The sequence below is a fragment of the Rana temporaria genome, chromosome 4 (genome assembly GCF_905171775.1).
Source record: "Rana temporaria chromosome 4, aRanTem1.1, whole genome shotgun sequence".
Lineage (NCBI taxonomy): Eukaryota > Metazoa > Chordata > Amphibia > Anura > Ranidae > Rana > Rana temporaria.
Genome location: NC_053492.1, coordinates 295530218 through 295545512, shown reverse-complemented (window position 1 = coordinate 295545512; position 15295 = coordinate 295530218). Strand labels below are relative to the sequence as shown.

Below are 15295 nucleotides of genomic sequence, written 5' to 3'. Positions count from 1 at the left end.
ATCAGCAGCTTGCAGACGATTGACTTCAGCACTGATCAGTCTATTCTGACAGCAGAGTCCCCACTGTCAGAATAAAATGTCCCAACAGGGGATTTTTGCATCCACATCGCTTGTATGGATGCAGGAATCTGACTGTTTTCTTTTGTTCAGCCCGCTGGCATTGATAGTGTGTACCCAGCTTTAGTATTTCCATTTTTGTGAGTACAGAATCTCATTACTGGGGTTGACACTGTGGAGCATTGTTTATTTCAAAACATCAGAATACATGCAAATATTGGGGCAGATTACCTGTCACCCAACTGCCATTCGAATCGATTTGCTAGGCCAGGGGTCTTCACAGTTTCTAAACACAGGGCCAGTTTACTGTCCTTCGGACTAGAAATTGACTGACATCAGTGGGAGTAAACGGTGCCCCAACTTTGATATTCGGCACGGTTTTTGTGTCAGTGTTAGGAATTTTGCCTCATTGTTGGTGAACGTGGGGTGAAATAGTGTCATTGTATCAAGGGGCGGTTAAAGACGAGCCAAGGGACGCATCCAGGCCCTGGGCCACAGTTTGGAGTCCCACTGGCCTAGACGGATGGGGAACTCTACTTGTCTGTCTTTAGCAGACAGGATTGGATGTCGGTAGGTATAAATGGACACGTCTATTTACACCACCTCCTATAAAGTTGACTGGAGGTTTTGGTTGGGTTCACCTGGAAAACTGACAGGGGGACCCGATCCGTCGACACTAGTGTGAAAGAAGTCTAAGAGGTTAAAATGGCTGTAGATTGACACCTGCTGAACACATTGGGGCAGATCCACATACATCCGCTGCGCCCGGCGCAGATGTAAGATACGCTACGCCGCTGTAACTTACTTGGCTTTGGTTTGAATCCTCAACGAATTTGCGCCGTAAGTTACGGCGACGTATTGTATCTCTCGCGGCGGAATTCAAATTGGGTGGGTAGGGGGCGTGTTTCATTTAACACAGATGCCGTCGTATCTTGTTTTGTGGATACGCCGCGTAATTTCTTTGAGGATCTGCCCCATTGTCATTTTTTTTTTTTTTTGCAGTCTTATTCTGACTTGGGTGACCTTGATCCATATTTCAGAAGCAATAAAATTACATTTTTAATACTGCTGGTATAACTGACTGAAACTTATGTTCACCAAGGGTGTTATGTTGGCTGTATTGTAAATCAGTCAGTGGAAGGCAGTTTATACAGGAGTAGTTATCCTAATGTTTTTGGTGCTGGAGGGAAAAGTGTCAATTCAGGTTTACCAGATAGGGGAGCACAGGGAAGATCTCGCCACTGTGCTGATTTTCATACATCTAGTTTATTTGCTGGTTGTGGGGAGAAAGCAGGAAGCCACAAAGTACAGGCAGTGGCAGGTGTGTGTGAATCACAAGAGTGGCTAAATCACACATATTTTGTCACCTCATGTGTATATATTTCAGCAGATTGGCTGAAGTTATTCTTTACAGTCGTGGACTACTTCAGAGGCATTTGTCAAATTGAATTTTTTTTTGTTATGTCACATCTGTCATAATTCATTGCTCATTTATGGTAATTTGTGTACATAGTTTGCGTCTCCTCTTTTTTTTTTTTGTAAACCGAATTTACATTGTTATACCACGCTTTCACTAGTCCCTGAAGCTTTTTGTTTCACTCTGTTACAAGCTTTGTTATTATACCTGTAGGTTAACTGGCAACAAGATCGATTTCGGGAAGTTACTAGTAAGCTTGGGCACTTTCTGAAACAAGCTGGATTTAAGGTAGCATGAACATTTATTTACGTTTGTCAACTATCGTATACTTTTGATCTACAGATCACAGACTGCATGAGTGTAGAATTCTGACCTGGTCATGTTTGCTTTTTTCCCATACGATTTACCCACAGGTCATTTTATTTCAAAGATCGATATGGGGGAGTTTAGTGGGTAATGGAGTAAAATTGTCCTGACATACCATTTGTAATATGATGTTGTTCATACAGGCAACACACAACCCCTCTCCCCACATATTTATACACAAAGCTGTGGAGGGAAGCTGCTATCCTATCCACATCTGGGCATTTCTTGGTAATATCATCAATTGCAGCCAGTGTGCCCATCAATTGCAGCCAGTGTGCCCATCAATTGCAGCCAGTGTGCCCATCAATTGCAGCCAGTGTGCCCATCAATTGCAGCCAGTGTGCCCATCAATTGCAGCCAGTGTGCCCATCGAACGCCACCACTGTGACCCCTCTGCCCGCTCGCCATCTGCCCGGCACTTACCCTGTCTCGGTGGGGCAGCAGAATCCTCCATGTGTCTCCTTCCGTCCTCTCCTCCTGTCCTCTCCTCCTGATAGGCGTCTAATCACAGCGCCTGTCGTTTCAGCCAATCAGGTGATGGGTAACAGACCCGAGCACCTGATTGGCGGAGAGGCGGTTCAGTGTTAGGACAGTGAATATTCATTCGCTTTTCTAACACACCTGTTAGAAAATGCATGGCGCTCGCAGGTCACCTTTTTTTACGCCTGTTAGAGCCTATGGCTCTAATCAGGTGCTTCAAAAATACCCTCCTCCGATGTAATTCCAGTGCCCAAATAGTGGGTGGCAGCTGCGGCCAATGGATAGATTCATGCTATGCATGAATTTATCCATTGGGCATAGAGGGGGTGACTGGAGAGAGGGGGCGGAGCCCGTGCGCCCTTATGGACACATTGCCACTGCTAGATAGTGGAAATAAGGATTCATCAGAGCTGTTCTTAAAAGGTCTTATTTTTGGCCAAGTGGAAGTGAAAAGTCAGAAGAAAAAGAGAGCCTATAAATAAAATGGAGATCACATATAGAAAAATTACATATTGTAAAAATGGTCACAGCTTTCATCTTAATTAATGTTTAGTGTTGTATGCATAAACTGTGGTCGATATTCTGTAACTTAGTTCAGTACTTTAAAATAGGAAATGTCTTCAGTATATAGTCAGTCATATATTATATTATGTTTTACACCAACTGGATTTTCATTGATATAAAACATTAATACCAACTAACCTGTATCTCGTTGAAATAATAAGTGCAGTAGGAACACTAATCTTTTTCTGCCTATTTAGGACAGTGACGTATTTTATGTTCCTACCAGTGGCCTCAGTGGAGAAAATCTGGCCAAATGTAGTCAAATACCTGATCTGACAAGCTGGTATAAAGGACCGTGCCTTACTGACCAAATTGGTAAGAACCTCAAAGGGGAATTATCAAGCAAATTAGGGACTAATGTAGAAGAAAATCAGGCTGCCTGACAGCAGATTCTATGCAGTAGTTTATGTTCATTTGTGGCCCCTGAGCCTTTTATTCTGGCCAGCCAGCTGAACCAGATTTGCACAGATCAGGGCCAGGTTTTATACTGTTGCAGTGCTACTTGAGAGCAGCTAAGATAGGAATTCATGACGCAAACCACTTAAATAATATCCTAGAAGTCTGTCTCAAGTTTAGCATGGCCAGGCATTTAGCATTGCCTGGATGTGCAGCAAAATTGGATAAATGTCTCCCCTTGTACCTCCATGACTAATATGTGAGAGTTGCAGTGTTTTTTATGCCTTTTTGTTTTTTTTACCATGTGAGCTCTGTATAGAAGCTTATTTAAAGAGAATCTCTTGTGTCAGGGTTTTAGTACTGTCTGTGTTCCATAGTAGATTTTCCCCTCAATTCTTATGTTAGGTACACACTATCAGTTTTTTTTTTTTTTTCTTTCAACCCAGCAGGCTTTATGAGAAAAAAACGTAGGAGCTTGTAAAGAGCCACTGTACTAACTATGCAGTGTTGGTACATCGATCTCCCCTCTGAGCTATTGTGTTCTGCCAGAGGATAACTGCCCTCCCCATAACACAGGTGTCAGCACTGATCGGATTCTGGTTTTCCAGCATACTCGTTGGACAGAAGCCAGCAAGGATGGTGTACACATGGGCCGAATGATGGCTGCTTTCTGTTGAACTGGCTGATATCTTGTCCGTGTGTACAGGGCTTTAAGGTAACAGCCAGGTGCTTCATTAATTTTAGTCATATAATTATTGGGAGAATCCTCTGTGGACTCATGTCCATTTTACTGGCTCTTTTGGCCTCATGTGCGTGCACACTATAGGCTGTAGAGCGTGAATGAGCCATTTCCTTAAGCATCTGGAGCTACATGTAGGCAGCCTATATTACTCTATGGGGATGCAGCGATTTGTATGGACACAGCGGTATGTGCTAGTAAAGGTCAGAGAGTAGTAAAAGCCTGCAGAAGATGTTACTATTCCTCATCATCATGTCATTTTTTTTTTTTAAGCAAGGGTTATTTGAGGAGTGCCAATTTACAAGTCCCAGAAACCCATAATAGCCAGCATGTATGTTTGTCTTACTAAAGGGGTTGTAAACGTTCACAGCGTCTCCCCCGCAGGGATTTAGTCCCAAGGGAGGGGGCGAGCACGCTGACTAGCCCCCAGCCAGAATGGCTGGGATGATGGGGGCCAAGCTTACTGAGGAGGGGAAAAGGAAGTGAGAAATTCAGACAAAGAAAAAAAACATTTAGAAGGGAAATCGAAGGTAAAGTAAGTGAACCAACAATGCACTAGCCTAAAGTAACCCATTTAGAAAATAAAAAACAAACTTTTACAACCCCTTTTAAATAGGAGTCTAATTGAAGTATTTTAAGTATATTATAGGTATGGAGTGATCTTGTAGTTGAGATTTAATGATCCTCCTTGTTTTCAGAAAATACTTGTAGGCTACTTTTTTGCTGGATATTGGTGTAATAAAAAATACAAAAGTACAGTACACTGGCGTTTTGTTATATTGATCGTTGTGTATTATATGAAAACTAATTGGTTTGATTCTCCTATGCAGATTCCTTTAAAGCCCCACAGCGGTCCACAGATAAACCCTTTAGACTGTGTGCATCAGATGTTTTCAAAGGTACGTTTTTACACACACACACACCACTTGTATGGGCAGGCCTCTAGCTGTAAAGAGAAACCGCACCACCAAGTAATACTTTTTAAGTGACTTTAGTCCATCAGGTAGTATCAATGCTCTGGCTTGAAAAAGTCTTCAGATTTGAAATTATCACCTGTTTTTGTATTTGTATGTGTGACTAATGAAATGCCAGGGTGTTTGTCCTACATTAATTGCAGTCATAAAGTAAGTCTACCTTGGTTCATCAGTTCTAGATCCAGTGGCAATTGCATATGGTACTAAGTGCAACTTGCCACTACCACTGGATCTATTTTGCAGAATTTTGTTACATCTAAAATCCATATGAAGATCCTTTACTTACTGTCATAAACCAGTTTTTGAAGGAGATGACCAGCAGACAGACCACACTCACAAGACGAAAGGAGATTTATATTGGAATGCCAAAAATAGCCATTGTTTGTATTGCTGTTAAAGTGCTGATGTTAGAACATGAAAGTGTATGATGTGACTTTAGATCACAATCACATGGCTAAAGTAGACATTGATTTTTCTATTAAAGCTTTGTAAATTGAGCCTAATGCCGCATACACGCGGTCTGAATTTCCGATGGGAGCTTTTCGTCGGATATTCTGACTGTGTGTATGCCCCATCAGACTTTTTCTGTCGGAATTAGAGAGCAGGTTCTCTATTTTTCAGACGGAAAAAATTTATATCGGAAAATCAGTTCATCTGGATGCAATTCCAACGCACCAAAAACCATGCATGCTCAGGATCAAGTCAATGCATGCTCAGAAGCATTGAACTAAAATTTTCTCGGCTCGTCGTCGTGTTGTACACCACCGCGTTCTTGACGGTCGGAATTTTGTGTGATTGTGTGTATGCAAGCCAAGCTTGAGCGGAATTCCGTTGGAAAAAACATCCAGGTTTTTTCCAAAGGAAAATCTGTTTGTGTGTGCGCGGCATTATGAATTTAGTTTTGAATTGGTGGCATGAGGCCTGTGAAGCTGTGGCAAAAGTAATTTAGCGCTGCTGAAGATTCAGGTAGGAAAAACTCTAGCGTGACTCATAACTAGCAGCTATGGTCTATATTCTGTTATGTCAAGGATACCTGGATCAAGAATTATGGCCATTTTCTAAATATTTGGAAATCGGGAGATCCACAAGAATATTATCTGTACCTTGCACCACTGCAGGTTGGGTACCCCCTTTTTTTATTCTGCCCTGTAGAGCAGAGGACAATTATTGGCAATATGCCAGAACTCTGTGTGACTCCATAGGGAGGAGAGGAGAGACGAAGCAGCAGTCTGCCTATGTAAACAAGGCAAACTGCTGATCTGTCAGGTAGCAAAAGTGAGGACTTGTGTTTCTAAGCTGAAACACCACCTCTCTTTTCCTCCAGTGTATCCATCCTCCACACAGAAAGCACCTCCCAGGCTTAACTTTTGCGCAAACCAATCAATATATGCTGCTTGGGATTTTTTTTATCAAAAATATGTAGCAGAATGTATATTGGCCTAAATTTATGAAGAAATTCAATTGTTTAACTTTTTTTTTTTATTGGGAATGTTTTCTAGCAGAAAGTTAAAAAAAAATTGTTTATAGAGCAAAAAATAAAAACCGCAGTGCAGTGGTGATCAAATACCAGCAAAATAAAGCTCTATTTGTGGGGGGGAAAAAAAGGACATACATTTTATTTGAGTGCATAGTTGCACTACCGCGCAATTGTCAGTTAAAGTAACGCAGTGCCGTATCGCAAAACATGGCCTTCCGGGGCTGAAGTGGTTAAAATATGCAAAATGCATTGCAGAAACGGTTCATTAGCAAACGGTAAAGATTTCAACCAGGCTTACAGACTGAACGAAAAAACACCAAACACCTATATAAGCAAGATATATTTTTTTATGCCCAGTGTGCATGAGGCCTTAACGGTTTCTATTGAACCGATCAATATTCAGAGCCTTTAGATAATTGTGTCCCCCCCCCCCCCCACAAGATCAAATTATCTTCAGTGATGCCCAGAACATTCAACTTGTTATGTATTTAGGCAGCCTTATCTATAACATTATCTTTGTTCACTTAGATCAAGGCTCTGGATTTTGTGTGACTGGCAAAATAGAAGCTGGCTACATACAAACAGGTGACCGCATACTAGCCATGCCACCTAATGAAACATGCACAGTAAAAGGTAAGCAAATCTACTTGCTATCGAAGAACAATCTCTTATTTTTATTGCTGCGTGCGTTTTGGCCCAGCAATCACTTCTGAAAGTTCTGTTTGCACCTGAAACTGTAATGTTCTGTCATACTGATACTGACTGTTGAATATTGAATTCTGATTCTTCAAACGAATTTCCTCACAGGTGTCGACTGTGTGTATCTGATGAGATGAACTTCAACTTGTGTGAGACATTTCACTTGTAACTCGTCGAGAGTTTAGGAGGCTTCTCACACTCACTTTGAGTTGTTTTCTCACGCCACTAAAGATCCCCACATTGTTCTATTACTCATGTTTGTTTATTTAGTGGTGCATCAGCAATACCCTTTTGCATCACTGCGTCGTCTCACAGGGTTCAGGCAAGCAGCGGGAGAGCTTTGTTTTGGATGCAAATCCTAAAAATAAGACCGCGACGTATGTGAAAGTCTGGTGTTTCTAGTGCCAAATTTTCACATATTGTCGATTTCTTTTCGACATAGAAATTACTCATATGTAGAGAGAATTTTTTTTTTTTTACAGATTTTTAATATTCCCAGACAACCCCCATTAAACTAAAGAGCTACTAGTGCATTTTTTCTCTCAAGGTTTTTTTTTTGTGCTTGGTCAGTTTGACGAACATAATTTTAAGCTAATTATATACCGTATAAGCCGACCCAAATATAAGCTGAGGCAGCTAATTTTACCACAAAAAACTGGGAAAACATATTGACTCGAGTTTAAGGCCCCATACACACGAGAGAATTTATCCGCGGATACGGTCCAGCGGACCGTTTCCACGGATAAATCCTCTCAAAGATTTCCGCAGATTTCTATGCGATGGAGTGTACTCACCATCGCATTGAAATCCGCGCGGAAATCCTCTGGCGATGACGTGTCGCGCCGTCGCCGCGATTATGACGCAGCGACGGGCGCGACGCTGTCATATAAGGAATTTCACGCATGCGTCAAATCATTACGACGCGTGGGGGGAATCCCTTTGGACGGATGGATCCGGTGAGTCTGTACAGACGAGCGGATCCATCCGTTGGGATGGACTTCAGCAGATGGATTTGTTGAGCATGTCAGCAAATATTCATCTGCTGGAAATCCATCCCAGGGGAGATTTATCCGCGGATAAAGATCCGCTGGCGTGTACACACCATAGGATCTATCCGCAGAAACCCATTTGCTGGGATTTATCTGCGGATGGATTCTATGGTGTGTATGGGGCCTAAGCCTAGGGTGGGAAAATGCAGCAGCTACTGGGAAAACAATGCCCATCTGCAGCATCGCTGTTCTCAGTTGCAGTCTCTCACTGTTCCCAGTTGCAGTCTCTCACTGTTCCCAGTTGCAGTCTCTCACTGTTCCCGGTTGCAGTCTCTCACTGTTCCCGGTTGCAGTCTCTCACTGTTCCCGGTTGCAGTCTCTCACTGTTCCCGGTTGCAGTCTCTCACTGTTCCCGGTTGCAGTCTCTCACTGTTCCCGGTTGCAGTCTCTCACTGTTCCCGGTTGCAGTCTCTCACTGTTCCCGGTTGCAGTCCCTCACTGTTCCCGGTTGCAGTCCCTCACTGTTCCCGGTTGCAGTCCCTCACTGTTCCCGGTTGCAGTCCCTCACTGTTCCCGGTTGCAGTCCCTCACTGTTCCCGGTTGCAGTCCCTCACTGTTCCCGGTTGCAGTCCCTCACTGTTCCCGGTTGCAGTCCCTCACTGTTCCCGGTTGCAGTCCCTCACTGTTCCCGGTTGCAGTCCCTCACTGTTCCCGGTTGCAGTCCCTCACTGTTCCCGGTTGCAGTCCCTCACTGTTCCCGGTTGCAGTCCCTCACTGTTCCCGGTTGCAGTCCCTCACTGTTTCCGGTTGCAGTCCCTCACTGTTTCCGGTTGCAGTCCCTCACTGTGCCCACATATGCAGTCTCTCACAGTCAGCAATAAAACATTGTGACTGCCGCTGTGTAATCCATATGCAGCTGTACCTATTCATTAGTAAAACAGCGTGTGTCTGTCGCTGTATAATTCAGTCTGTTCGGCCGTCCATTGTAAGAAAGCCCCGCCTCCTCCTTGTCCATCCATGATAGAGGAACACTGATACAATGCTGGGAAACTGTATCAGTGTTCTGCCTATCACAGACGAGGAGGAAGCGGGGCTGTCTTACAATGGACAGTGAACCAACTGGATTATACAGCGGCAGGCACACGCTGTTCTACTAATGAAAAGGTATGGCTGCTTATGGATTACACAGCGGCAGACCCGCTGTTTTACTGCTGACTCATGTATAAGCCGAAGGGAGTTTTTCAGCCTAAAAAAATGGGCTGAAAAACTTGGCTTATACTAGAGTATATACGGTAGTTAATAAAATGCAACAGTATTTTATTTAAAACAACCCGGAAAATGTCAATTTGTGTATCTAAATCCTTGGTATTTGTGTAATTGGAAGACTACAATGAACAGATAGATCAGTAGCTGAAAAGTGCTTATCTATAGAAGAAGTTTACAGCCTGTATATTGCAATCCTAAATCGAGCAGCAGACCTTGTGTTTGGAGTCTTTGGGTCATGCAGATATTTCATTCATACCCAGTTACCAACACAGTGAAAGATTGCTTTTGGGGCGTCAGAGTAATGATAGAACTACGCCAATAAGGCTGTTTCTTGAGAGAGGAAAAAAAACTGGAGTAGAGAGATTGGAAACAAATGTGGCCAATTGGATTAATTATCTTGATTTCCAAGACATATAAATAACCTTAAGGCCAGGTTCACACTGGGCTGTGGGAATGAAGCCGCGCGAGTTCAGTTGAACTCGCACAATTTCACTTCCGCTTGACAGTCCCGATTTCTGCACAGATGTCAATGTAAAACACGGGGGCAAAATGTAGTAGAGAAACAAATTTTTAAAATCGGCGTCGCACCGATTAGGACAGTGCCATTGCCAACAATTGTCAAAACGCACCAGTGTGAACCAGGGCTAAAGGGCCTTGTACATACAGACTTTCGTTTGTATATGGGATATTGAGAACCAGATTTGAATATCTCAGCTCAGAGTGTGGACCTGTAGGCCTTGTGCACATGGGCTTCAGCTTATACAAGAACAGTGTGTACAGAAAGCTCTTACAAAGCAATTACAATGCCTTCAGCAACTTTCTTACAGACTGTTAAAACGAGCTTCATTTTAAAATAGAAAATCTAAAAAGAAAAAGTAATCTCTCTGTGCTCATGAGATCAGACACATCAGAAAAGATTTCTTATAGATAATAACGATGATGATAATAATAGTGTTATGTGTGCAAAATGATAATCTATCTGAAAAAGAACTTGGTAATGGTAGAGGAAGAGACTGAAAAGTCAGGGATCCAGCTGATAAAATGAGCTTTGTTGAAATAGCCAGCAGTCTTATCAAAGAGGAGGGCAGGAGAGCAGGATATCCCACAGAGATGGATGAGCAGAGGGATGGGTGAAAAGGTGAGTCGGAGCTTGAATTACAGTGCAGCAGTGTTCATCAGATCTGGGAAGATCCTCGTGGGTATGCAGAAAACATGAATGTGGCCACAGCACACACGTTAATAAAGGCATGTATCCATTTATTGCACAACATAAGTAAACAAATACGTTCAAGTAAATAAAGTTCTGCTTGCGCTTGGAACAGAGGAGAGCTGAGTACAGTGAACTGGCAAGCATCTGTCATGCACAAGATTCCGGACCCCTGTACATACCCCTTTACTTCCCCATGCCTGCTTTCTTGGTCCTAGGAGCCCGTAGACATTGCTATCTTCACATCCCTTTAGTGGGTCTGGAATCTTGTTTACTTGAATGCAAGTGTTTACTTATGTTGTGCAATAAATGGATACATGTTTTTATTAACATGTGCGCTGTGACCACTTTCATCTTTTCTTCAGTTTAAAATAACAGCCAGGGATCCCATTGTCATCTGGGTTTAAAGTGCATTTTTTTCATAAATCAGGTGGTAATATAAGTTACCTTTGTTTTCTATTTTTTTTTAATAAAAATGTCCCCTGGCCACACTGCCACACTCCCCTGTCCAGGGCGCCTGCGATGTCGGCACCCAAAGCCGATCTGTCCCTTGGCTCTCAGGTGCTGCCACCCCCCATCTTCGGTAAGGGAATCAGGAAGTGAAGCCTTGCGGCTTCACTTCCTGGTTCCCTACTGCGCATGCGCGAGTTGCGCAATCTGAATGGTCCTTGCTGTCTTCTGGGACCTGTGTGTCTCCCAGAATACAGAGGAGGCGCCAGATGTGGCTTAGATATCCATTGGGAGCAAATACCTGTATTAGACAAATGTGACACCGGAGGGGGGGGGGGAGGATTCTGAAAAGTGGAAATTCCATTTTTGGGCGGAACTCCGCTTTAAGTTAAAGAAAAACTTCTGCCTTTAGAACCACTTTAAAGCTGTGACCTTTTTTACAATTTTGGATACCGAAGTTTGTCACCATTTCACAGACATGCACAATTCGACGGCTTAACATTTTGGGTATCTGTTTACTCAACGTAACCTCATCTTTTTTATTTTGCGAAAAATTGAGTATTGTGTTTGTGTGCACTAAAATAAATGTTTTTCTTTTTAATTCTTTATTTTCATTTTGGATTTTAACTAATCTTTAGGTCTAAAATATGTGTATTTTAAAATGCACCCATAAAATGCATAAACAACTTAAGTTTAACAATTGAAAAAAACGAAGTTACAAGAAGTACTGACGCTCCTTCTATCGGACAATAAATCTCTTAGGTTAATGACGTCTTCTGAATAGAAAATCTAACAGCTTTGTAAATACATTTCCAGTGCAAATGGTTCTATTGGAGCAATGTCACATTCAAAAAGGAATATCACTCATTTATTCCATAGAGATATAACACTCCTTAATGGCCACCTATGTACTCTATTTAAGGTGGAACTTCGCTCTAAAAGGAAACTTTCACTTTAACACACTTTTTTTTTTTTTGGGTGTGGGCTTTTTACTAGTTTTAGCAGCTACCTGCACCCATTTCTGCTCCGGTTACCTAGGTGTTTAGAGCGGAAGTTCTCCCTTTCTGCCCACAAGCTTCTAGGACATGTCAGTGCACCATGTGCATGTCGATTTTATTAGGAAAAAATTTACCAGTTGTCGATCCACAAGGATCAAGACCCATTACCCAAGATATTTCAAATGCATTTTGAAATGGTGAGTGATGATTTGTACAGAGAGATTTACAGAGTGACCAAATAAGTAAAAAAAAAAAAAAAAAAGAAAGTTACAGGGTGACCTTTTTTGTTGTTGCTAGTGACAGCCTGCATCATATATGCCATTTTTGATTTTGCCTTTAGTACAACTTTAGTAATGAAACTTGTTTGTACATGGCTTATGCATCCAAACTTGAAATCTTTGAGCTTCTCTTTAATAGTTCTATGATATTTACGTCCAGTCTTTAAGACATCTTGGCAGCAAGCCTGCATTCAAGTGTATTGTGCCAATGTATGCAGAATTGTGTAATTTTGTGCACATTCACAAAGGACATGGAAGATGTGTGCATTTCATTTATTGGCAAGCTACTTTGCCAAGTGTGTAGGGCAGTCCGTTGAAATTAATTGGCTGCCTTATGAACGGAGCACACACATACTAGTTTCAGTAGCCCCATCACACTAATAAAATCAATCCCTGACAAAGCAGATTATTCTTTTTCATATAAACTGCACAGCAGCATGTTACAGCACTTAATTGCGACGGATCACACGAGTGCCTGTTCACACCACAAAAAGTTCTCCAGAACCATTCCGCATGCGTTTTTGCATGCACACTTTTAACGTGTTTTTGATGCGTTTCCAGGTGCTTTTTATTTGGCTTTTTTTTTTTTTTTTTTTTTTTTTCACTGTGCTGGAGTCTGGTGCATTTTTTTATGCCTTTTACCAAGTTATTTGCAGAAAAAAAAGAGCATGTTGTACTTTTTTTTTTTTTTTTACTGGAACGCACTGCACTGGTGTGAACTATGCCAGTGGAACCCATATAACCTACTTCCCATGCATTTTTTATGCAGAAAAAAAGCACTGCATGTGGTGTAAACAGGTCCTTATTAAAATGTGGGATTAATAGCAGTTATGTGCTGCACTGTAGGGTACAATCATATACCATGGAGAACCATTTATTCAGTCTGTACTGTCCTGCACAAGAGAACTGTATTTGTGTGTATTTGTGTGTTTGTAAGACACTAGCATTATGTCCTTTTGCACATTCACACAGCACCCTCTGCTGAGGGCAGATAAAATAGCAGACAATTCCTGTACAATGTATAATCCACAATGCATTGTGAGCTGACAATGTACATCTAGGTCTACACACAGCTTCCAAGAACTAAAGATCTTGTAACTATGCTGGGATGAGATTTTGAAAGTCCTATTCGATTTAAAATGTTCTATTTGTTTTTCAAAATATTTTGCATTCAAAATGTATTATAGATGAACTAAGCTTTATCTAGCCGAGTGTTTTTTTTTTTTTTCTTGCATTTTGCTTTCTCGGCAACCATTTTCCACTTTGACACACTTTGCAGCATGCCAAATGAGCCAGCACGGTAAACATGACTCATCATTGAAAGGGAATATTACAATGAAGCATTTTGAAATAACTTTTCAGTAATTCTGTGCTAGTGTCAACTTGTGTGGGAAACTTTCTGTAAAGCTTACAGCTTTCCTGCTGAAATTAGGCCAAAACAGGTTGAATTCTAGTTAGTTTGGTTGCTATGGATTGGTGTACTTAAAATGTAGAGGAACTTCAGCCCCCTCCCCCAACAGGTCATTTTTCTATTATCACCTCCTTGCCTTATTATCCTTTTAGGTAGAGCTTAAATAGCATATTCACTCTACCAGCAAATCCAGCATTGTTCTGCTGTTCGTACGCTGGGTTGTGCGCCACACTTTTCCTGACATCTTTGGGAGTCAAATGTCTTTTCATGCAGCCAGTCCCCTGATGATGTGCACTGCACATGCTCAGTATGGGATAGTTGGCCCTGAAGCCTTCTGTGGTGCTGCGTGGTTTCCTAGAAAGCGATGGACGGCTGGAACTTTGTCATTCTCACCCAGGCAAGATCTAACAGAAGTCCCAGTTGGCTACACAAAAAAGCAGCTACAAAAAAGAAAAAAAAGAAGAAAAAAAAAGCAGATGTAGGAAAGGTGTTTATTGTAAGTTAAAGTGAAAAACTGGGTTGAAGGTCCACTTTACTCTGGTCAGCCAGTTTTGTTGTCATCCATGTAAGGAAAATTCAAGCGCCATTAGGCAGCTGCAAAATGTTTGCTAAAGGAGAAAAGTAATTTGATAATTTTAATGGTCCCAGCAAAATACACTGCTGCCTGTAGATGGCCACGACTAGGTGCTCCTCACAAGATTTCTGACAGGGGATTGAAAAGAATTATCGAAAGATTGTCCAAGAGCCAAGGACCACCTGTGAAGAGCTTCAAAAAGACCTGGAATTAGCAGGTACAATTGTTTCAAAGAAAACCAATAATAATGCACTCACCACCATGGTCTATATGCACGCTCACCAAGCAAGACTCCATTGCTGAAGAAAAAGCATGTTGAAGCTCATATAAAGTTTGCTACACAACATTTAGACAAGTCTGTGAAATACTGGGAGATTATAGTCTGGTCAAATGAGACCAAAATTGAACTCTTTGGGTGACATAATACACACCATGTTTGGAGGTCAAATGACACTGCACATCACCCCAAAAAATACCATACCAACAGTGAAGTTGGAGGTGGGAACATCATGGTGTGGGACTGTTTTTCCGCATATGGTACTGGCAAACTTCATATCTTTGAAGGAAGGATGAATGAAAAAATTTACCAAGACATTCTTGATAAAAATAAATCTGCTGCCATCTACCAGGATGGACATTTCAGCAAGACAATGATCCCAAACACAACGTCAAGGAAACTCTCAGTTGGTTTCAAAGAAAGAAAATACAATGCATCCGGAAAGTATTCACGTCACTTCACTTTTCCCACATTTTGTTATGTTACAGCCTTATTCCAAAATGGATTAAATTTAATTTTTCCTCCTAAATTCTACAAACCATACCTCATAATGATAATGTGAAAGAAGTTTGTTTGAAATCTTTGCAAATTAAGTATAAAAAAAACTAAAAAGAAAAAAAAATCACATGTACATAAGTATTCACAGCCTTTACCATGCCACTCAAAAATTGAGCTC

The 15295-nt window shown here is 41.6% G+C and overlaps 1 protein-coding gene across 1 annotated transcript in view; it reads left to right on the top strand.

Moving 5' to 3' along the window:
* HBS1L (HBS1 like translational GTPase) overlaps window positions 1-15295 on the top strand; it is a 174415-nt gene that overhangs the window by 122669 nt on the left and 36451 nt on the right. The window contains exons 10-13 of the mRNA XM_040350475.1: window positions 1688-1762; window positions 3082-3199; window positions 4850-4918; window positions 6999-7103. Of these exons, the coding sequence (XP_040206409.1) occupies window positions 1688-1762; window positions 3082-3199; window positions 4850-4918; window positions 6999-7103 (367 nt within the window). The remainder of the gene's footprint in view (window positions 1-1687; window positions 1763-3081; window positions 3200-4849; window positions 4919-6998; window positions 7104-15295) is intronic.